At 38.5% G+C, this 25,822-nt stretch overlaps 1 protein-coding gene across 1 annotated transcript in view; it reads left to right on the top strand.

The window, feature by feature from the left end:
• Nucleotides 1-25,822, top strand: part of RNF180 (ring finger protein 180) — a 258,595-nt gene that overhangs the window by 183,036 nt on the left and 49,737 nt on the right. Inside the window, exon 6 of the mRNA XM_061129450.1 lies at nt 15,488-15,613. Within this exon, the coding sequence (XP_060985433.1) occupies nt 15,488-15,613 (126 nt within the window). The remainder of the gene's footprint in view (nt 1-15,487; nt 15,614-25,822) is intronic.

Below are 25,822 nucleotides of genomic sequence, written 5' to 3'. Positions count from 1 at the left end.
CTGAGAGAATTCAGCACCACCAAACCAGCTCTTCAACAAATGCTAAAGGATCTTCTCTAGACAGGAAATGCAGAAAGGCTGTACAAACGTGAACCCAAAACAACAAAGTAAATGGCAAGGGGACCACACCTATCAATAATTACCCTAAATGTAAATGGGTTGAATGCCCCAACCAAAAGACAAAGATTGGCTGAATGGATACAAAAACAAGACCCCTATATATGCTGTCTACAAGAGACCCACCTCAAAACAAGAGACACATACAGACTAAAAGTGAAGGGCTGGAAAAAAATATTTCATGCAAACGGAGACCAAAAGAAAGCAGGAGTCGCAATACTCATATCAGATAAAATAGACTTTCAAATAAAGGAAGTGAAAAGAGACAAAGAAGGACACTACATAATGATCAAAGGATCAATCAAAAAAGAAGATATAACAATTATAAATATATATGCACCCAACATAGGAGCACCGCAATATGTACGGCAAACGCTAACGAGTATGAAAGAGGAAATTAATAGTAACACAATAATAGTGGGAGACTTTAATACCCCACTCACAACTATGGATAGATCAACTAAACAGAAAATTAACAAGGAAACACAAACCTTAAATGACACAATGGACCAGCTAGACCTAATTGATATCTATAGGACATTTCACCCCAAAACAATCAACTTCACCTTTTTCTCAAGTGCACACGGAACATTCTCCAGAATAGATCACATCCTGGGCCATAAATCTGGTCTTGGAAAATTCAAAAAAATTGAAATCATTCCAGTCATCTTTTCTGACCACAGTGCAGTAAGATTAGATCTCAATTACAGGGAAAAAATTGTTAAAACTTCAAACATATGGAGGCTAAATAACACGCTTCTGAATAACCAACAAATCATAGAAGAAATCAAAAAAGAAATCAAAATATGTATAGAAATGAATGAAAATGAAAACACAACAACCCAAAACCTATGGGACACTGTAAAAGCAGTGCTAAGGGGAAGGTTCATAGCATTACAGGCTTACATCAAGAAACAGGAAAAAAACCAATTAAATAACCTAACTCTACACCTAAAGCAATTAGAGAAGGAAGAAATGAAGAACCCCAGAGTTAGCAGAAGGAAAGAAATCTTAAAAATCAGGGCAGAAATAAATGCAAAAGAAACTAAAGAGACCATAGCAAAAATCAACAAAGCTAAAAGCTGGTTTTTTGAAAAAATAAACAAAATTGACAAACCATTAGCAAGACTCATTAAGAAACAAAGAGAGAAAAACCAAATTAACAAAATTAGAAATGAAAATGGAGAGATCACAACAGACAACACTGAAATACAAAGGATCATAAGAGACTACTACCAGCAGCTCTATGCCAATAAAATGGACAACTTGGATGAAATGGACAAATTCTTAGAAAAGTATAACTTTCCAAAACTGAACCAGGAAGAAATAGAAGATCTTAACAGACCCATCACAAGCAAGGAAATCGAAACTGTCATCAAAAATCTTCCAGCAAACAAAAGCCCAGGACCAGATGGCTTCACAGCTGAATTCTACCAAAAATTTAGAGAAGAGCTAACACCTATCTTACTCAAACTCTTCCAGAAAATTGCAGAAGAAGGTAAGCTTCCAAACTCATTCTATGAGGCCACCATCACCCTAATTCCAAAACCAGACAAAGATGCCACAAAAAAAGAAAACTACAGGCCAATATCACTGATGAACATAGATGCAAAAATCCTTAACAAAATTCTAGCAAACAGAATCCAACAACATATTAAAAAAATCATACACCATGACCAAGTGGGCTTTATCCCAGGAATGCAAGGATTCTTTAATATCCGCAAATCAATCAATGTAATACACCACATTAACAAATTGAAAGATAAAAACCATATGATTATCTCAATAGATGCAGAGAAAGCCTTTGACAAAATTCAACACTCATTTATGATTAAAACTCTCCAAAAAGCAGGAATAGAAGGAACATACCTCAACATAATAAAAGCTATATATGACAAACCCACAGCAAGCATCACCCTCAATGGTGAAAAATTGAAGGCATTTCCCCTGAAATCAGGAACAAGACAAGGGTGCCCACTCTCACCACTACTATTCAACATAGTGTTGGAAGTGCTGGCCACAGCAATCAGAGCAGAAAAAGAAGTAAAAGGAATCCAGATAGGAAAAGAAGAAGTAAAACTCTCACTGTTTGCAGATGACATGATCCTCTACATAGAAAACCCTAAAGACTCTACCAGAAAATTACTAGAGCTAATCAATGAATATAGTAAAGTTGCAGGATATAAAATTAACACACAGAAATCCCTTGCATTCCTATATACTAACAATGAAAAAACAGACAGAGAAATTAAGGAAACAATACCATTCACCATTGCAACAAAAAGAATAAAATACTTAGGAGTATATCTACCTAAAGAAACAAAGGACCTATACATAGAAAACTATAAAACACTGATGAAAGAAATCAAAGAGGACACAAACAGATGGAGAAACATACCGTGTTCATGGATTGGAAGAATTAATATTGTCAAAATGGCTATTCTACCCAAAGCAGTCTATAGATTCAATGCAATCCCTATCAAGCTACCAACGGTATTTTTCACAGAACTAGACCAAAGAATTTCACAATTTGTATGGAAATACAAAAAACCTCGAATAGCCAAAGTAATCTTGAGAAAGAAGAATGGAACTGGAGGAATCAACCTGCCTGACTTCAGACTCTACTACAAAGCCACAGTCATCAAGACAGTATGGTACTGGCACAAAGACAGAAATATAGATCAATGGAACAGAATAGAAAGCCCAGAGATAAATCCACGAACCTATGGACACCTTATCTTTGACAAAGGAGGCAAGGATATACAATGGAAAAAAGACAACCTCTTTAACAAGTGGTGCTGGGAAAACTGGTCAACCACTTGTAAAAGAATGAAACTAGAACACTTTCTAACACCATACACAAAAATAAACTCAAAATGGATTAAAGATCTAAGTGTAAGACCAGAAACTATAAAACTCCTAGAGGAGAACATAGGCAAAACACTCTCCGACATAAATCAAAGCAAGATCCTCTATGACCCACCTCCCAGAATATTGGAAATAAAAGCAAAACTAAACAAATGGGACCTAATGAAACTTAAAAGCTTTTGCACTACAAAGGAAACTATAAGTAAGGTGAAAAGACAGCCCTCAGATTGGGAGAAAATAATAGCAAATGAAGAAACAGACAAAGGATTAATCTCAAAAATATACAAGCAACTCCTGAAGCTCAATTCCAGGAAAATAAATGACCCAATCAAAAAATGGGCCAAAGAACTAAACAGACATTTCTCCAAAGAAGACATACAGATGGCTAACAAACACATGAAAAGATGCTCAACATCACTCATTATTAGAGAAATGCAAGTCAAAACCACAATGAGGTACCATTACACGCCAGTCAGGATGGCTGCTATCCAAAAGTCTACAAGCAATAAATGCTGGAGAGGGTGTGGAGAAAAGGGAACCCTCTTACACTGTTGGTGGGAATGCAAACTAGTACAGCCGCTATGGAAAACAGTGTGGAGATTTCTTAAAAAACTGGACATAGAACTGCCATATGACCCAGCAATCCCACTTCTGGGCATACACACTGAGGAAACCAGATCTGAAAGAGACACGTGCACCCCAATGTTCATCGCAGCACTGTTTATAATAGCCAGGACATGGAAGCAACCTAGATGCCCATCAGCAGATGAATGGATAAGGAAGCTGTGGTACATATACACCATGGAATATTACTCAGCCATGAAAAAGAATTCATTTGAACCAGTCCTAATGAGATGGATGAAGCTGGAGCCCCTTATACAGAGTGAAGTAAGCCAGAAAGATAAAGAACATTACAGCATACTGACACATGTATATGGAATTTAGAAAGGTGATAACGATAACCCTATATGCAGAACAGAAAAAGAGACACAGAAATACAGAACAGACTTTTGAACTTTGTGGGAGAATGTGAGGGTGGGATATTTCAAAAGAACAGCATGTATACTATCTATGGTGAAACAGATCACCAGCCCAGGTGGGATGCACGAGACAAGTGCTCCGGCCTGGTGCACTGGGAAGACCCAGAGGAATCGGGTGGAGAGGGAGGTGGGAGGGGGGATCGGGATTGGGAATACATGTAAATCCATGGCTGATTCATATCAATGTATGACAAAACCCACTGGAAAAAAAAAATAATAATAATAATAAAAAAAAATAAAATAAAATATAACTATGAAAAATTTTATTCAATTTCACCCTAAATCCTTTAACATATGGCTAGTGCTTTGCAAACCAAATCTTGAAAAACACTGCCTTGCTCTTATGGAGGTTAACACCAGGGAAAAAAAAAAGCACAGGAAACAGGAATATTTAAAACAGTCCCTGGGAGTTGTGAGTGGAGCTGGAGATAGAAGGAGTGGAACAGATGTTCATTAGTGTTTTGCTATTGGTTTTTTATTTAATGCTCTTTTACATCATTGGATTTCTTAAACCATGGGAATGTGTTAATTTGACAGTTTTTAAAAATAAATAAGTAAACCAATATATACAGCATTAAATATGATGGTGGCAGGAAGGATGAAGTCCTGTTTCTTTTCATACAGAAGACAGGCAATCATGAATTCTTTGAAACTGAGGATGTATGCTATGATAACCTTTTGAGGATCCACTAGTATATCTCTATCCATAGGCTTTCTTTTTTTTTTTTTTTTTTTTTATTAGTTGGAGGCTAATTACTTCACAACATTTCAGTGGGTTTTGTCATACATTGATATGAATCAGCCATAGATTTACACGTATTCCCCATCCCGATCCCCCCTCCCACCTCCCTCTCCACCCGATTCCTCTGGGTCTTCCCAGTGCACCAGGCCCGAGCACTTGTCTCATGCATCCCACCTGGGCTGGTGATCTGTTTCACCATAGATAGTATACATGCTGTTCTTTTGAAACATCCCACCCTCACCTTCTCCCACAGAGTTCAAAAGTCTGTTCTGTATTTCTGTGTCTCTTTTTCTGTTCTGCATATAGGGTTATCGTTACCATCTTTCTAAATTCCATATATATGTGTTAGCATGCTGTAATGTTCTTTATCTTTCTGGCTTACTTCACTCTGTATAATGGGCTCCAGTTTCATCCATCTCATTAGGACTGATTCAAATGAATTCTTTTTAATGGCTGAGTAATATTCCATGGTGTATATGTACCACAGCTTCCTTATCCATTCATCTGCTGATGGGCATCTAGGTTGCTTCCATGTCCTGGCTATTATAAACAGTGCTGCGATGAACATTGGGGTGCACGTGTCTCTTTCAGATCTGGTTTCCTCAGTGTGTATGCCCAGAAGTGGGATTGCTGGGTCATATGGCAGTTCTATTTCCAGTTTTTTAAGAAATCTCCACACTGTTTTCCATAGCGGCTGCACTAGTTTGCATTCCCACCAACAGTGTAAGAGGGTTCCCTTTTCTCCACACCCTCTCCAGCATTTAATGCTTGTAGACTTTTGGATAGCAGCCATCCTGACTGGCGTGTAATGGTACCTCATTGTGGTTTTGATTTGCATTTCTCTGATAATGAGTGATGTTGAGCATCTTTTCATGTGTTTGTTAGCCATCTGTATGTCTTCTTTGGAGAAATGTCTGTTTAGTTCCTTGGCCCATTTTTTGATTGGGTCATTTATTTTTCTGGAATTGAGCTGCAGGAGTTGCTTGTATATTTTTGAAGAAACACTATCCATAGGCTTTCAAAAGGCTTTTTCTAAATATTGAAGTGTAGCTTTAAATGCAAATAATAATAGTATGCATCACAACAATAAAAAGCACTTCACAGTTTGTCTTTATCATACTGTGTGTGTGCTTACGTGCTGAGTCGCTCAGTTCTGTCAAACTCTTTGCGACCCATGGACTGTAGCCCTGATCACTGAGCAAGGCTTTCTTATCTCTCCTTGCTATTCTTTGGAACTCTGCATTCAAATGGGTATATCTTTCCTTTTCTCCTTTGCTTTTTGCTTCTCTTCTTTTCACAGCTATTTGTAAGGCCTCCTCAGACAGCCATTTTGCTTTTTTGCATTTCTCTTTCTTGGGGATGGTCTTGATCCCTGTCTCCTGTACAATGTCACGAACCTCCATCCATAGTTCTTCAGGCACTGTCTATTAGATCTAGTCCCTTAAATCTATTTCTCACTTCCACTGTATAATCATAAGGGATTTAATTTAGGTCATACCTGAATGGTCTAGTGGTTTTCTCCACTTTCTTCAATTTCAGTATGAATTTGGCAATAAGGAGTTCATGATCTGAGCCACAGTCAGCTTCCAGTCTTGCTTTTGCTAACTGTATAAGCTTCTCCATCTTTGGCTGCAAAGAATATAATCAGTTGGATTTCGGTGTTGACCATTTGGTGATGTCCCTATATAGAGTCTTCTCTTGTGTTGGAAGAGGGTGTTTGCTATGACCAGTGCATTCTCTTGGCAAAACTCTTATTAGCCTTTGCCCTGCTTCATTCTGTACTCCAAGACCAAATTTGCCTGTTATTCCTGGCGTTTCCTGAATTCCTACTTTTGCATTCCAGTCCCCTCTAATGAAAAGGACATCTTTTTTGGGTGTTAGTTCTAAAAGGTCTTGTAGGTCTTCATAGAACCATTCAACTTCAGCTTCATCAGCATTACTCGTCAGGGCATAGACTTGGATTACCGTGATACTGAATGGTTTGCCTTGGAAATGAACAGAGATCATTCTGTTGTTTTTGAAATTGCATCCAAGTACTGCATTTCGGACTCTTTTGTTGACTATGATGGCTACACCATTTCTTCTAAGGGATTCCTGCCCACAGTAGTAGACATAATGGTCATCTGAGTTAAATTCACCCATTCCAATTCATCTTAGTTCACTGATTCCTAAAATGTTGACTCTTGCCATTCACTCTTGCCATCTCCTGTTTGACCACTTCCAATTTGCCTTGATTCATGGACCTAACATTCCAGGTTCCTGTGCAATATTGCTCTTTATAGCATCAGACTTTGCTTCCATCACCAGTCCCATCCACAAATGGGTGTTGTTTTTGCTTTGGCTCCGTCTCTTCATTCTTTCTGGAGTTATTTCTCCACTGATCTCCAGTAGCATATGCGGCACTTACCAACCTGGGGAGTTCATCTTTCAGTGTCCTATCATTTTACCTTTTTATACTGTTCATGGGGTTCTCAAGGCAAGAATACTGAAGTGGTTTGCCATTCCCTTCTCCAGTGGACCACATTTTGTCAGAACTCTCCACCATGACCTGTCAGTCTTGGGCGGCCTTACACGACATGGCTCATAGATTCTTTGAGTTAGACAAGGCTGTGGTCCATGTGATTAGATTGGTTAGTTTTCTGTGATTATGGTTTCAGTGTGTCTGCCCTCTGATGCCCTCTCTCAGCACCCACTATCTTACTGGGGTTTCTCTGACCTTGGACGTGGGGTATCTCCTCTCAGCAACTCCAGCTCCAGGCAGCCGCCACTTGCCAGTCCAGTGCCACACGGCCACCGCTCGCTGCTCTGGAACCTTCATTCCTTTGTACAAATCCAGTTTTCCATCTCGGACCATTTTCCTTCAGCCTGGAGTAACACTTCTTCTACAGGTTTGGGGAATTCCCTGGCAGTTCAGTGATTAGGATTCAGTGCTTTCACTGCCAGGCCCCAGGTTTGATCAGCAGGTCATTTTCAATCACTGTAGTGTCTACCACTGATCCTCACACATTGTGGAAGCTCAGTGTTGTTAAAAGGAAACAGGATGTCTGCCATGAAGTCAGAGGAAGTCCCACCACTGCAACTAGGTCTCAGGTGCTCTAGCTCCAACTCTCCAAAATTAGAGATACCAAGGGAACATTTCATGCAAAGATGGGCTCAATAAAGGACAGAAATGGTATGGACCTAACAGAAGCAGACAATATTAAGAAGAGGTGTCAAGAATACACAGAAGAACTGTACAAAAAAGATCTTCATGACCCAGATAATCACGATGGTGTGATCACTCACCTGGAGCCAGACATCCTGGAATGTGAAGTCAAGTGGGCCTTAGGAAGCATCACTATGATCAAAGCTAGTGGAAGGGATGGAATTCCAGTTGAGCTATTTCAAATCCTAAAAGATGATGCTGTGAAAGTGCTGCACGCAATATGCCAGCAAATTTGGAAAACTCAGCAGTGACCACAGGCCTGGAAAAGGTCAGTTTTCATTCCAATCCCAAAGAAAGGCAATCCCAAAGAATGCTCAAACTACTGCACAATTACACTCATCTCACATGCTAGAAATGCTCAAAATTCTCCAAGCCAGGCTTCAACAGAACATGAACCATGAACTTCCAGCCGTTCAAGCTCATTTTAGAAAAGGCTACATATTTAGTTGGAGAATGGGGCTTCTTAATCTAGATTTTAACTCTGAACAGTTCACTACGAAAAGGTACGAAATCAGGTTAAATTTTATAATCAGAGGATACATAGATAAGTATTCATCAATACTGAATGAGATATTCCTGGTTGGCTTCTCTTTCCCAACACTCAGTTCCTCTGACTGCGAATCACATAGGACATTAAGTTACTAGGAGACTGTGCAGCCTCCCCTAGGGTGAGGACCTGCAAGGTCTGAAAAGTTGATTCTGAGAGTTGTTGGTATTTCTTGAGTCTAAGTAGTCAGATTCTGTTAAATGCAGGCTGTAGTAGCAAACTCAAGTTTTCTCTAACTGGCATTGTTCCCCTTATAGACAAACATTTCTGGGTGCTCACATGGGTACAAAATGACTTTCACTAGGAGAGCTAGGGTCCCTTGCAAGTGAGACTTTTTTCCCTCTTGCAGAAATGTAAATCAAGCATTGCCATTGAAACTCTGAAGACAATTTTAAGATAGTTTATAGATTTTCATTGATACAGAGTAAAGTGAAGTCAAATATCACGCTTTCATAATAATGAGATGTAATTTTAAGTAGGGAAACAAGGACCTTAGTAATCTAAATGAGATAGCTGGACACATATATCCTATCCTTTTAACACCTATCCTTTTAAAACATAATACCACTGGGTGCTTCTAAATAACTGTGCCCTGTAGTTATAATTTGTCATTGTTGTCCAGTCGCTAAGTCATGTCTGACTCTTTGCAACCCCATGGAATGAGCACTCCAGGCTTCCCTGTCCTTCACTATCTCCCTGAGTGTGCTCAAGCTCATGTCCATTGTCAGTGAGGCCATCCAACCATCTCATCCTCTGTCGTCCCCTTCTCCTCTTGCCCCCAATCTTTCTCAGCATCAGGGTCTTTTCCAGTGAGCTGGCTCTTTGCATCAGGTGGCCAAAGTATTGGAGCTTCAGCTTCAGCATCAATCTTTCCAGTGAATATTCAGGATTGATTTCCTTTATGATCACTGGTTTGATCTCCTTGCAGTCCAAGGGACTCTCAAGGGTTTTCTCCAACACCACAGTTCAAAAGCATTAGTTCTTCTGCACTCAGCCTTCTTTTATGGTCCACCTCTCATATCTGTACTTGACTACTGGAAAACCATAGCTTCAACTATATGGATATTTGTCAGCAAAATGATTTCTCTGCTTTTTAATATGCTGTTTAGGTTTGTCATAGCTTTTTTGCATTTATAATAATAATCTTATTATAGTCCCTCCTTAACAGGACCCAAAGGCCTAAATTAACCTGCCAGACCCCTCAGACCATGGAACTTTTCAAGCAAGAATACTAGAGTGGGTTGCCATTTCCTTCTCCAGGGGATCTTCCAGACCCAGGGATCAAACCCACATCTCCTGCATTGGCAGGCAGACTCTTTACCACTGAGCCATTACCTCATAACTTAGGGTTACCTATTTACTAGATATGATTTAATGCATGTACTATGCCTATTTCACAATTTGCTTTTGTAAATCCAAAATATTATTGAAAAACTATTTTAAATTTGTATTTAAAAATGAGATTTTCACATTAAAAACTTCTAATATTATGATGCAGCATTGTTCTCAGCACTGTTAGTTTTATGCACTGTTTGAAGTAAATGTTTTCTAAATATTTTTTAATAGACTTTATTTTTTAGAGCAGTTTCATATTCACAACAAAATTAAGTAGAAGATAGAGGGATTTTTTATACACCTCCTACCCCCTCACAAACATCCCCCATTACCCATACTCTATACTACAGTGAAACATGTGTTAAATTCTGTCAGCTTGTATTGATACATGATTATCATCTAAAGTCCATAGTTTACATTAGGGTTCAGTCTTGATGTTGTACATTCCATGAATTTGGACAAATGTATAGTGACACATATCCATCATTAGAGTATCAAAGAGAATATTTTCACTGCCCTAAGAATCCTGTGCTCCTCATTCATTCATCCCTATTCATCCTTCACTCACAACCCCAGATCTTTTCACTGTCTCCATAGTTTTGCCTTTTCCAGAATGTCATATAGTTGGAATCATACAGTATGTAGCCTTTTCAGGTTGGCTTCTTTAACTTACTAATATACATTTAATATTCTCCCATGTCCTCTTGTGGCTTGATAGCTTATTTCTTTTGGGGGGCTTCCCTGGTGGCTCAGATGGTAAAGAACCTGCCTACAATGCAGGAGATCCAGGTTTGTTCCCCGGATTGGGAAGATCTCCTGGAGAAGGGAACGGCTACCAACTCCAGTATTGTTACCTAGAAAATTCCACAGACAGAGGAGTCTGCTGGGCTATAGCCCGTGGGCCACTTTAGGACTAAATAATATTCCATTGTCTAATGGTACCAGTTTATCTATTCACCTGCTGAAGGTCATGGTTGTTGCTTCCAACTTGGAAATTATGAATAAAGCTGCTAAAAACATCTATTTGCTGGTCTTTATGTGGACCTAAGTTTTCGGTTTCTTTGGCTAAATACCAAGGAGCATGACTGCTAAGTTTTATGTAATAAGAGTATTTTTAGGTTTTGAGAAGCCACCAAACCATCTTCCAGAGTGGCTGTGCCGTTTTGCATACCTGCCAGCAGTGACTGAGAGCACCTGTTGCCCAAGTCCTTGCCAACAATTGCGTCATCTGTGCTCTGGGTTTTGGCTGTTCTAATAGGTGTGTAGTGGCATCTCATTAATATTTTAATTTGCATTTCCCTAATGACATATGATGTGTAGCATCTTTTCACATGCTTATCTGCTGTCTGCATATCTTCCTTGGTGAGATGACTGTTAAGGTCTTTGGCCCATTTTTTTAAATTGAGTTTTTTGTTTTCTTACTATTTAGTTTTAAGACTTTTTTGGGTATTTTTGGATAACAGTCCTTTATCAGATATGCCTTTTGCAAATGTTTTCTCCCAGCCTGTGAATCAACTATTCATTCGCTTGACAGTGTCTTTTGTAGAGCAGAAAAGAATGTTTCACAGTTTTGACTCAAACTTAGCAGAATGCTTAAAACTATTACTAACAAATATTTCCATAATAATTATAAATTACAATATAACTTAATTATAACTAGCTTTTAAATATAAAATTGCCCATATAAGTGAAGTGAAAGTTGTTCAGTTGTATCCAACTTTTTGTGACCCCACTGACTGTAGCCCACCAGGTTCCTCTGTCCATAGAATTCTCCAGGCAAGAATACTGGAGTGGGTTGCCATTTCCTTCTCCAATTTAAGCATAAAGCAGACATCAAAGTTATACCACCCTGTTGGTACTGCTTGTAGTTCAAAATTGTGCTTTGTTTGTGGTTGTTCTTATTTTATTATTTATGGTACAATACAGTGAAACTCATGGTAATACACCCTGTAATAAAGTGAATTATGTTTTTATGTATTTGATAATTGACTCTTGGACTCAGCCAAGTCAAGAAGACTAGAACTTTTAACACTTACTTACTATTTCAGAGGTAGTGTCACTCAAAAATGCTGCTGTTTTCCACTGGTTCTGCCACCACATTTAAATGTACCATTTGAATAGACTTTAGAATCTTTCTAGGATATTCAGGGTTTTGTCATTTTCCATCAATATTGAATGATATGAAATATTGATTCATTATAATATATTGTAATATAATGGATTATAATGGATTATAATATATTGTAGTAAGAAGCCTCTACTCCCTAATAGGTAGAGTTGACAAAGGAGGAGAGAAAGGTAGTTTTTGCCACCTTTTACTCTGAGCCCTGCATCTTGGTCTGCCTTCAGATTTTTCTTAGTGCTTCTTCTAAATAATTCTGAGAAAGTTAGTATTAAATAGTTATCTGTTGCAAAATCCTGCAGTTCCAAGTTCAAATACCACTATAATGAAGCAATGTAGTTCTGTAGAAAGAACAACATCCTTGGGAAAGGTTTGTACAGTTTATAGCAGATAAACTATAAGAGATAAGGTTTAACTTATTTAAATAAATTCAGGTACTTTTAGAATAGAAAAGGATTTAAGGTCATTTCATCTAATGGTTGACTGTGCATTAAAATTATCCAAGGAGCCTATAAAAAGTACAGACTGCTAGGTCACATCCACAGCAATTCTGCTTCAGTAATATCTGGGCAAGGTCCTAGAAATTGTCTTTTTAACAAATCCCCTCAGCAACTCTGATGCATAGCCAGGCTCCAGACGGGTATTTTGGAATCACTGATCTAGTACAGTGCCCAGCAGACAGGAATTAGATTTAATTAATTTCTGTATTTCTAGCTAGACCAGCAAAGTGCCAGGCACATAGCTATTGCAGAATAAGTGTTTGCCAGAGATGGGGCAGAAAGCAGTACAAAGAGAAGTTCAACAGCTTATGAAAGGTGCCACAGTTAGGAAGCATTAGAACCCAGTTCTTATTTGGCCCTGCAGATGGAGGGACAAGGGCTTTTGGATCTACTCTTCTCCAAGGGTCTTTCAGATCAAGTGTAATAAATAGAATCTTCCAACATTTCATAAGACTACGTTATGGACACATGTATTTATGTTCAACAGAATATTGTAGGTACATCTCCCATCTCATTTTGTACATTTAATAAAGTAATTCCTCTGATCATAATTTTCTTAGGTATTATAGATAATTTTTGAAACCTTTCCTTCTTTGGTTTCCATTTGGGTTTGTTATATAGGTTAGAAGTGTATCGTGTAATAAGTTCTTGAAGCTAGAAAATAAAAAAAAAATCAGTTACCATTATTACTTTTATCTCTCTCATCTACGCTCTAAGACAAGTTTGATTTGTGACCAGCTCTCAAAACTGCACTTCTGGATGACTCTTACAAGAATGTCTCTTTGACCTGGTTTACTGAATGCAATTACACTTCCAAGTAAGTTTTCATTTTAAGAGAGGCCAGTGCAGTGACATCCTCTGGTTATTGCATCAGCATTTTAGAGCAAGGATACAAACTCTCCAGGGGAAGGAGGAAGAAAAGAAAGGAGGGGAATAAGAATTTGGGGGTTTCAAACTCTTCTCCTTGGTTTATATTATCTCCCACAAGAAATAATTTACCCACCACACTGGTCTTACTTTTAAAGGCATTTAGGAAGTTGTGAGTCCAACAGCTAGTTGTTAACACAGTCCTGCTTATTTCATAGGATTTTTAATTTCTCAGAAAATACCTTGATTTATAGTTATCACTACTTAAGGATAAGCACTACAAGAAGACAATTGTTATGTAAGTGAATGTGTTATAAGTCATTGGATAACTTCTTGCATTCTCTTCATCACTATGAGTGACACTGATGAGTCATTTTAACCAAGTAGTAATGCCATGGCCGCCTTTTACCAAGGGGCTGTTCACAGGCAGTGGGCAAAGTGGACTTTGATAAAGCAAGCGTGCACTGCTGCAGAAAACACTGAGAATATCCGATCTGAAATGACTTAACTATTATACACGTGAAAGTTAAAACATTCACTGGCCATAACAACCTCCAACATACACAATGAGTACATAGACTATGAAAATACTTGTTCTCTATCTTGTGTGCTTGAATTACTGGCCCTTGGGTGTAGACTGGGGAAGGGAGTTAAAGAGAGTTGCAGGTTTATTCAGTTCAGTTAAGTTCAGTTTAGTCGCTCAGTCGTGTCTGACTCTTTGTGACCCCATGAATTGCAGCACGCAAGGCCTCCCTGTCCGTCACCAACTCCCGGAGTTTACCGAAACTCATCTCCATCGAGTTGGTGATGCCATCCAGCCATCTCATCCTCTGTCGTCCGTTTCTCCTCCTGTCCCCAATCCCTCCCAGCATCAGGGTCTTTTCCAATGAGTCAGCCTTTCGCATGAGGTGGCCAAAATACTGGAGTTTCAGCTTCAGCATCAGTCCTTCCAGTGAACACCCAGGACTGATCTCCTTTAGGATGGACTGGTTGGATCTCCTTGCAGTCCAAGGGACTCTCAAGAGTCTTCTCCAACACCACAGTTCGAAAGTGTCATTCTTTGGTGCTCAGCTTTCTTCACAGTCCAACTCTCACATCTGTACATGACCACTGGAAAAACCATAGCCTTGACTATACGGACCCTTCCTTATTTGGATTGGCCTGTTTTTTACATTGTCTCTTTTGTTGTTAAATGTAAACTTCCAGAATGTTTTCCCTGTCAATTGCTTAGATAAGAATAAATCCAAGAGAGTAGTTAGGAAAAATAGAGAAAATTTGATGTAACTGGTTAGAGAAGAAGCTCAAAGCCTTGGAAAGGATGGAAGCTGAGAAGATAGTACAGGAATAATTGTGGGATGAAAGTAAGAGGGCACCATTGATGGAAAGACTTGTTTACTTCTCAGCTAGTAACTAGCTCTACACTGGCCTCCCTGGGAAGAACTTCTCTATCAAATAGTTCAATTCAGATTATGCCTTGCTTGCCTTGGCTCATGTTCTAGAGACTCTTTTTTAAACTATCTTCATATTTGTTTCTTGATTGGTATATGTTTACTTCAAATGAATATTTTCCTTTTCTCTTTAACTCATGAACAAGTTTCTGAAGGGTTGAGAATTTATTTCTACATTTTTTTGACTTCTTCATATCAGCAGCATTAGGCTCTACACAGTCAGTCCATCACATATGGAATGAAATAAAACTATAAAGTAAAAGCTTCTAGTGATTTTTCCTTTTTGTTATCACTCCTGAGCCATGATTGCACTCTATAGTTATTCTGTTGCTGCACCCATAACACATTTTCCCCCCTTTATGGTGTATCTGTTTATTACCATCTTTTAGACTACAGTCTTCTTTAGGGCAAGGACTATATCTCAATCATCACTGTTTCTTTCATTTCTGGTGTTTTATCTGACGTAGGAGCTGCTCAGTAGGTGTATGTTCTGTGTTTAGGCATATCAAAGTTGCATCAAATTCAGAGAAATTTTGTTTGCTTGGGTTAAAAACAAAGTTGACTCCACTTTTATCTTCGCTGTCTTCAAAGAGATCTGAATTTATTATCAGACTACTGCAACAACAATTTTTTGGGTTCTTGCCATTTTACTCAAATTAATGTTTAAAAATACTATTTTCGTTTGCTTTGCTCTAGAACTGAACAATGCCACAAAAACATTCTTTACTAAAGAATATTTGAAAAGAAAACAAAGCTTTCAGAAATCCAGCTCTGCAAAGTGGCCCCTACCAAACTGCAGAAAAGCATTCCACCTTTTTGGAGGTAAGGAAACTAATGTAAAAAATGAGAGAAAGAAGGAAAGAGAAAAAGTCTGGTAACATAGTCTAGCATTGTCTTTTAAAGCCATTTTCTTTCTGCCTTAGATATGTTAGTAGAAAAATATTTCTGCACTGGTCAATTTTCAGCAAGGATTTGCTCGTGTCTTCTTACTGAAAGCTACAGGTGTATGTATGAAAAACTTGGAGACTATACCTTAAGAGCAAAATCTGACAGAAACTCATGATCAAATTTACCTTGGCTTGCCATCAATACTGTTTAATATGTAGATAATGAACTTCATTTCAAAAATAACAGATTTAACAGAAGCACTAGTATTCTTTATAAGCATTTTTAATAACTCATCAAAATCTAAGTTTGTTTTATAGGTTATAATCTCATTTTTATTTTTATTATTTTTTACTTGAAGTATAGCTGATTTACAATGTCATGTTAGTTTCAGATGTACAGCAACAGCAATTCAATACACACACACACACACACACACACATATATATATGTATGTATATGTTATTTTTCAGATTCTTTTCCCTTATAGCTTATTATAAGATATTGAATCTAGTTCCCTGTACTATACAGTAGGTCCTTGTTGGTTATCTATTTTATATGTAGTAGTGTGTATATGTTAATCCCAAACTCTTCATTTATCCCTTCCCCCACCTTTCCCCTTTGGGGAACCATAAGCTTGGTTTCTATTTTGTGGGTCTATTTCTGTTTTATAAATAAGTTCATTTGTTACTTTTTTGAGAGTCCACAAATAAGTGGAATATGATATATTTGACATATGATATTTGTCTTTGGCTTACTTCACTTATTATGATAATCTCTAGGTCCATCATGTTGCCACAGATGGCATTATGTCATTCTTTTTTATGGTTGAGTAATATTACACACACACACACACACACACACACACAGCACATATAATATACATACATGCATGCACATATAATATACATACATGCCTACACACATCACATCTTTATTCATTAATCTGTCAATGAACATTTAGGTTGTTTCCATGTCTTGGCTATTGTAAATAGTTCTGCTATGAACATAGCGGTGTGTGTGTGTATCTTTTTTAATTAGAATTTGCTCTGGATATATGCCCAAGAATGGGATTACAGGATCATATGGTAACTCTATGTTTACTTTTTTAAGGAACCTCCATATTGTTCTGTATAGTGGCTATACCAATTTACCTTCCCAACAACATTGTAGGAGGGTTCCTTTTTTTTCTTGCACCCTCTCCAGCATTTATTATTTGTAGACTTTTTGATGTGAGATGATGCTTCACTATAGTTTTGATTGGCATTTCTCTAGCAATTAGCCATGTTGAACATTTTTTTATGTGCCTATTGGCCATCTTTATGTTTTTTGTAGAAATACCTATTTAGATCTTTTCTGCATATTTTGTGATTTTTTTTCTAATACTGAGCTGTTTGTATATTTTGGAAGTTAATCCCTTGTCAGATTTGTCATTTTTATATTTTAAATATTTTAAATATTTTCTCCCATTCTATAGGTTGCCTTTTTGTTTTGTTTATGGTCTTTTTGCTGTGCAAAACTTTTGTGCTTAATTTAGACCTATTTTTAAATTTTAGCTTTTATTTCCATTGCTCTAGGTAACAGGTCCAAAAAAAAAAAAAAAACCACTGCTGTGATTTATGTCAACGAGTATTCTGCCTATGTTTTCCTCTAGGACTTTTATAGTATTTGGTCTTATGCTTAGGTCTTTAATGCATGTTGAGTTTATTTTTGTATATGATGTTAGAGGATGTTCTAATTCCATTCTTTTACATGTAGCTGTCCAATTTTCCCAGCACCACTTAATCAAGAGACTGTCTTTTCTCCATTGTATATTCTTGCCCCCTTTGTTATAGACTAACAGGCCACAGGTGGATGGGTTTATTTCTGGACTTTCTATCCCCTTTTATTGATCTATATTTCTCTTTTTGTGCAAGTACCTTACTGTTTTGACTACTGTAGCTTTGTAGTATATGCTAAATTCAGGAAGTCTGATTCTCTAGTTCCATTTTTCTTTCTCAGGAGTGCTTTGGATCTTAATGTATTATTGGAGTCAGTTTGCTGGCATTTTGCTAAGGATTTTTGCATCTATGTTCTTCAGTGATATTGGCCTGTAATTTTCTTTTTTTGTGGTATCTTTATCTGGTTTTGGTATCAGGGGGATGGTAGCCTCATAGAATGAGTTTGAAAGTATTTCACTTTCATACTATTCTATTTTTAATATTTTACAGTTTTCCCCCAAGTTTAGGACAAGTAGAAAGTGTCAGTACTTTAATGTAGAGTGTCTCATCCATGTATAACAGACAAGGAATATCAGTTTCTGGATTCACTTCTAACTAAATACATGACCTCAGGGATGTCATAGAAACACCTACTTTTGTTTCTGTTTCTGACCTGTAAGATGGTAATAATCATATAACCTAATTAATGTAGTTGTAAGGATCAAATGAGCTGATGTGAAAGTACATTCTATAACTGTACTATATAGATAAAAGGAAATATCAAATTAGGGCAAGGCAATCTCTCATACCTTTTTCACCTTTGAGAATTTGTTATATGTAATGATCATACAATGTTTTTGTCTTTTATAAAACCATAGTCTATCAGAGCATGGACAACTGTACAGTTTTAGTACAGATGAGGGGTCTGGTTGGAGAAGCTCAGATGTGGGGAGCTCTGATCTTCAGGGAATAAGAGGGCCTTCCATATAAGAAGACTGATAATATCAATACAGCAATGATATCAAACAAAAGGAGGTAAAAACAGAGCCTATATGATTGAGGCAGAAGATAAATTGAATTACAAAATCATCAAGGTTTGAAGAAAGTAGTTTATGGACAAATATAACTGTATATAGTAGTTTTAATGAAGAAACTTAGTTTAAAGACATTTTATCAGCACTATAAAACATACTATTTACTATAGAATATTATTAATAAATAGTACTCCTATTTATAAGAACTATAAAATAGTCTTCTCATTATAACACTATTTTGTAAAGTCATAAATAACTGAAGAAACCCACCGTCTGTTGTTGTTCAGTCACTAGGTTGTGTCCAACTTTTTGCGACTACATAGACTGCAACACGGCAGGCTTCCCTGTTCTTCACTGTCCCCTGGCATTTGCTCAATCTCATGTCCATTGAGTCAGTGATGCCGTCCAACCATCTCATCCTCTGTTTCTCCTTTCTCCTCAATCTTTCTCAACATCAGAGTCTTTTCCATTGAGTTGGCTCTTTGTATCAGGTCGCTGAAGTATTGGAGCTTCAGCATCAATCCTTCCAATGAATATTCAGGGTTGATTTCCTTTAGGATTGATGGGTTTGATCTCCTGGTTTTCCAAGGGACTCTCAAGAGTCTTCCCTAGCACCATAGTTCCAAAGCATCAATTCTTCAGTGCTCAGCCTTCTTTATGGTCCAACTCTCACATCCAGACAAGACTACTGGAAAAAACATAGCTTTGACTGTATGGACCCTTGTTGGCAAAGTGATGTCTCTGCCTATTTAATACACTAGCTCTAGGTTTGTCAGAGCTTTTCTTCCAAGGAGCAAGCAGCTTTTCATTTCATGGCTGCAGTCACTGGCTACAGTAATTTTGGAGCCCAGGAAAATAAAGTCTGTCACTATTTCCATTGTTTTCCCCATCTGTCTGTTTGCCATGAAGTGATGGGACCAGATGCTGTGATCTTCTTTTTTTTGAATAATGAGTTTTAAGCCAGCTTTTTCACTCTCTTCTTTCAACCTCATCAAGAGACTCTTTAGTTACTCTTCACTTTCTGCCATTAAAGTGGTATCATATGCATATGTGAGGCTATTGATACTTCTCCTGGCAGTCTAGATTCCAGCTTGTGATTCATCCAGCCTGGTATTTCACATGATGTAGTCTTCATTAAGTTAAATAAGCAGGGTGACAATATACAGCCTTGATATACTCCTTTCCTAATTTTCCATGTCTGATTCTAAATGTTGCTTCTTGACCTGCATGCAGGTTTCTCAGGAGACAGATGAGGTGGTCTGGTATATCCATCTCTTGAAGAATTTTTAATATATAGCTCAGTTGGTAAAGAATCCGCCTGCAATGCAGGAGACCCCAGTTTGATTCCTGGGTCAGGAAGATGCCCTGGAGAAGGGATAGGCTACCCACTCCAGTATTCTTGGGCTTCCCTCGTGGCTCAGCTGGTAAAGAATCCACCTGCAATGCACTAGACCTGGGTTCGATCCCTAGGTTGGGAAGATCCCCTGGAGAAGGGAAAGCCTACCCACTCCAGTATTCTGGCCTGGAGAATTCCATGGACTGTATAGTCCATAAGGTCACAAAAAGACAGACATTACTGAGCGGCTTTCATTCCCTAAATTATATTACATTTAGCCCAAAATATGATATGAAATTAAATATAAGAAAATCAGTGTTATTCACAGGATTTCATGTGAAAGAAGAGAAAATTTAATGTACAGATTATGTGCTTTAAAAGATTCCTTTGAATCCTACCTTCTACCCTATATGCAGATTTTTTAAAAAAATGAATCATCATTCTGATAACCCCTTAATTTCCTTTGTCTTTTTATATTCTGGGGTGCTACTGCTATAAATTAAATATTTGCTTCTTTGTGATTTCATGTTATTTCTCCTCATAGAAGTGCCACAGAACTCAAGTTTTTAGAACTTTTTATGGAGGAGGTTCCAAGTAACTTTATTATTCAACCTAACTTGGAGAATTTTAAGCATAATTTTACTAGCGTGTGAGATGTGTGCAATTGTGCGGTAGTTTGAGCATACTTTGGCATTGCCTTTCTTTGGGATTGGAATGAAAACTGATCTTTTCCAGTCCTGTGGGCACTGCTGAGTTTTCCAACTTTTCTGGCATATTGATTGCAGCACTTTCATAGCATCATCGTTCAGGATTTGAAATAGCTCACCTGGAATTCCATCCCCTCCACTAACTTTGTTCATAGTGATGTTTCCTAAGACCCACATGACTTCACATTCCAGGATGCTTGGCTCTAGGTGAGTAATCACACCATTGTGATTATCTGGGTCATGAAGATCTTTTTTGTACAGTTCTTCTGTGTATTCTTGCCATCTCTTCTTAATATCTTCTGCTTCTGTTAAGTCTGTACCATTTCTGTCCTTTATTGAGCCCATCTTTGCATAAAATGTTCCCTTGGTATCTCTAATTTTCTTGACGAGATCTCTAGTCTTTCCCATTCTATTTCTGCTTTATTGACTATGCCAAAGCCTTTGACAGTGTGGATCACAATAAACTGTGGAAAATTCTGAAAGAGATGGGAATACCAGACCACCTGACCTGCCTCTTGAGAAACCTATATGCAGGTTAGGAAGCAGCAGTTAGAACTGGACATGAAACAACAGACTGGTTCCAAATAGGAAAAGGAGTATGTCAACGCTGTGTATTGTCACCCTACTTATTTAACTTATATGCAGAGTACATCATGAGAAACGCTGGGCTGGAGGAAGCACAAGCTGGAATCAAGATTGCCGGGAGAGATATCAATAACTTCAGATATGCAGATAACACCACCCTTATGGCAGAAATTGAAGAAGAACTAAAGGGCCTCGATGAAAGTGAAAGAGGAGAGTGAAAAAGTTGGCTTAAAGCTCAACATTCAGAAAACTAAGATCATGGCATCTGGTCCCATCACTTCATGGGAAATAGATGGGAAACAGTAGAAACAGTGACTGACTTTATTTTTCTGGGCTCCAAAATCACTGCAGATGGTGACTGCAGCCATGAAATTAAAAGATGCTTACTCCTTGGAAGGAAAGTTATGACCAACCTAGATAGCATATTAAAAAGCAGAGACATTACTTTGCCAACAAAGAGTCTATCTAGTCAAGGCTATGGTTTTTCCAGTGGCCATGTATGGATGTGAGAGTTGGACTGTAAAGAAAGCTAAGTGCAGAAGAATTGATGCTTTTGAACTGTGGTGTTGGAGAAGACTCTTGAGAGTCCCTTGGACTGCAAGGAGATCCAACCAGTTCATCCTAAAGGAGATCAGTCCTAGGTGTTCATTGGAAGGACTGGTGTTGAAGCTGAAACTCTTAATACTTTGGCCGTCTGATGCGAAGAACTAACTGACTCATTTGAAAAGACCCTGATGCTGGGAAAGATTGAGGGCAGGAGGAGAAGAGGATGATGGAGTATGAGATGGTTGGATGGCATCACCAACTCAATGGACATGGGTTTGGGTGGACTCTGGGAGTTGGTGATGGACAGAGGCCTGGCGTGCCCCAGGTTCATGGGGTCACAAAGAGTCAGACACGACAGAGCAACTGAACTGAACTGAACTGAACTAACTTAAGAAATACATTACTATTGAAAGCTCAGCTATGCTAAGCAAAAGCTGAGCTGTTAGGCTCAGCCAAAACTGAAAGAGTTAAGCCTGTAATCAGTGCAGTGGTGTAAATAAGAGTCTGTAATCAGAGGAACTGCCAATGCTCCCACCTACTATTCTATCTTCACCCATGGAACAGTGCACTGTTCCAGGTTCAGTTCAGGTAGACCAGGACAAATGTGAGGTGATTTTATTGTTGAGGAGGCCCTGACCAAAAGACCTTGGCACTTTTATGGACCCCAAGGAATGTATATGTATGTGTTGGGCTTTTTTTGGTGGCGTCGGGGGGAGGGGTGTGGTTTGGGAAGGAAGGGAAGACAAAGGGGAAGGCTAGAAGTGAAAAAGTACTGTAGTGAAAAGTATTTTTAAGATTTTCCCCTGATACCCCTTTAAGAGGTCTCAGCAGTGGTTCAGAAGAAGCCCTCTGCACAAGACCTCAGGTAAAGGACAGAGAAATGCAGGTGCTGACACTAGGAATGTAAATATGTGAAAGAGCATCACAGGCAGGAGTCCTGAGACCCTGGTTGCAGCTCCTTCAAGAGAGATTGTAGAGCACTGGCTGTACACCACGTCTGGTGGGGCAAAGGCACCCCCCATGTGCCTAGCGTGATGAGTCATTTAGTGTTCTTGCTGCCCCGGGGACTGCAGCCCGCCAGGCTCTTCTGTCCGTGGGGATTGTCCAGGCAAGAATACTGGAGTGGGTTGCCATGTCCTCCTCCAGGGGATCTTCCTGACCCAGGGATCAAACTCAGGTCTCCCGCATTGCAGGCAGATTCTTTACTGACTGACTGAGGCCTCTATAATTGCCTACAGTCAAGCCCGAAAAACCATAGGAATTTAAATACAAACCAGACTCAATTACCAGTATTACTGAAGCACCTTCTCTCCTTCTGTACTTTTTGTTTGCTTCCTTCTTGCTCTGAGTTTTCTATTAATCATTTCTTTATACATGTAAGTATACATACATATAATGAATGTTATTTAATTTTGCTTGTCTTTGAACTTTTGCAGGGATAACAATGTATGTATTCTGTATTTGCTTTGTCACTCAGCATTATGTTTCACTGAGTGTAGCCACATTCATTTATTCTTACTCCTATACTGTAGCCTGTTATGTGAATATGTTTGGTTGTTCAGTCACTAAAGTCGTGTCCAGCTCTTTGAAGCCCATGGACTACAGCACATGAAGCTCCTCTGTCCTACATTATCTCCCAGAATATGCTCAAATTCATGTCCATTGAGTCAGTTGTGCTATCTAACCATCTCAAGCCCTACTACCTCCTTCTCGTTTGCCTTCAGTCTTCCCCAGCATCAGGTCTTTTCCAGTTAGTCAGCTCTTTGCATCAGGTGGCCAAAGTATTGGAGCTTCACAGTTGATTTCCTTTAGAATTGACTGGTTTGATCTCCTTGCAGTCCAACGGACTCTCATGAACCTTCTCCAATACCAAAGTTCAAAAGCATCAATTCTTTACTGCTCAGCCTTCTTTGTGGCCCAACTCTCACATCCCTACCTGACTACTGGAAAAACCATTAACTTTGACCATACAGATCTTTGTCAGCAATGTGGTGTCTCTACTTTTTAATATGCTCTCTAGGTTGGTCATACATAGCTTCCCTTCCAAGGAACAAGCATCTTTTAATTTCATGGCTGTAGTCACCATCCACAGTGATTTTGGAGCCCCCCAAAATAAAATCTATCACTGCTTCCACTTTTCCCCCATCTATTTACCATAAAGTGATGGTACTGGATGCCATGGTGTTAGCTTTTTAATGTCGCACTTCAAGCCATCTTTTTCACTGTCCTCTTTCACCTTCATCAAGGGCTCTTTAGTTCCTCTTTGCTTTCTGCCTTTAGGATCATGTCATCTGCATATCTGAGGTTATTGATATTTCTCAAGCAGTCTTGATTCTACCTTGTGATTCATCCAGCCTGGTATTTCACATGATGTACTCTGTATATAAGTTAAATAAGGCTGACAATATGCAGTCTTGTCATATTCCTTTCCTAATTTTGAACCAGTCTGTTTCATATCTGGTTCTAACTATTGCTTCTTGACCCACATATAGGTTTCTCAGGAGACTGACCAGGTGTTCTCGTACTCCCATTTCTTTAAGAATTTTCCAGTTCTGATCCACACAAAGGCTTTAGTACAGGCAGTGAAGCAGAAGTAGGTTTTTTTTCTGGAACTTCCTTGCTTTCTCCATGATCCAGTGAATGAAAGCAGTTTGATCTCTGTTTCCTCTACCTCTTTGAAGCCCAGCTTGTACATCTGAATGTTTTCAGTTCATGTACTGCCGAAGCCTAGCTTGAAGAATTTTGAACATAACCTTGAAGTATGTGAAATGAGCACAATTGTATGGTAGTTTAAACATTCTTTGGCATCGTCCTTCTTTAGGATTGAAATGAAAACTTATCTTTTCCAGTCCTGTGGCCATTGCTGTTTTTCAATTGGCTGGCATATCAAGTGCAGCACTTTAACAGCATCATCTTTTAGGATTTTAAATAGCTCAGCTGAAATTCTATCATTTCCACTAGCTTTGTGCATAGTAATGCTTCCTGAGGCCCACTTGATGTCTGGCTTAGGTGAGTGGCCACACTATCGTAGTTACCCAGGTCATTAAGACCTTTCTTGGATAGTTCTTCTGTGTATTCTTGCCACCTCTTCTTAATCTCTTCTACTTTTGGTCCTTATCGTTTCTGTCTTTTATCACACCCATTCTTGCATGAAATGTTCCCTTGATATCTCTAATTTTCTTGAAGAGATCCCTAGCCTTTCCCATTCTGTGCTCTTCCTCTATTTCTTTGCATTGTTCATTTAAAAAGGCCTTCTTTTCTATCCTTACTATTTTCCGGAACTCTGCATTCAGTTGGGTATATCTTTCCCTTTTTCACTTGCCTTTTGCCTCACTTTCTTTCCTTAGGTCTTTGTAAAGCCTCCTCAGGCTACCACTTTGTCTTCTTGCATGTCTTTTTCTTTGGGGTGGTTGCAGTCACTGTCTGATGTTCAGTATTACGAACCTCCATTCATGGTTCTTCAGGCACTCTGTCTACCAGATTTAATCCACTGAATTATTCATCATTTCCAGTGTATAATCGGGGACTTGATTTAGGTCCTACCTGATTGGCCTAGCGGTTTTCCCTACTTTCTTAAATTTAAGTCTGACTTTGGCAATAAAGATGCTCATGATCTGAGCCACAGTCAGTGCCAGGTCTTGTTTTTGCTGACTTTTGAGTTTCTCCATCTTCGGCTACAAAGAACATAATCAGTCTAATTTCGGTGTTGACCATCTGGTGATGGCCATGTGTAGAGTCATTTCTTGTGTTGTTGAAAAAGGGTATTTGCTATGACTAGTATATTCTCTTGATAAAACTCTGTTAGCCTTTCCCCTGCTTCATTTCGTACTCCAAGGCCAAACTTACCTGTTATTCAGCATATTTCTTGACTTCCTACTTTTGCATTCCAAGCCCCTGTGAAGAAAAGGACATCTTTGTGTGTAGCGTGTGTTATTTCTAGAAGATGTAATCTTCATAGAACCAGTCAATTTTGGCTTCTTTGGCATCAGTGGTTGAGGCATAGACTTGGACTATGTGAATATGGTACCATTTATTCTCTTGTTGATGAGCAAATGAATTATACAGTTTCTGTTATTACAACAACATTGTTATAAATATTTTCATGTCTCTTGGAGCATAAGAGTGCCTCTAGAACAAGTGCCAGTAAAAAACAGCTGGGTCTAAGAAAAACATATTTTTAATTTGATTGCCTAAACCAAACCATTTTCCTAAATGACTACTGATCTATCACCAACTTT

Source organism: Dama dama, chromosome 25 (genome assembly GCF_033118175.1).
Source record: "Dama dama isolate Ldn47 chromosome 25, ASM3311817v1, whole genome shotgun sequence".
In the NCBI taxonomy this organism is placed as follows: Eukaryota; Metazoa; Chordata; class Mammalia; order Artiodactyla; family Cervidae; genus Dama; species Dama dama.
The sequence above is the reverse complement of the archived record's forward strand: the minus strand, read 5'-3'. Positions and strand labels throughout refer to the sequence as shown.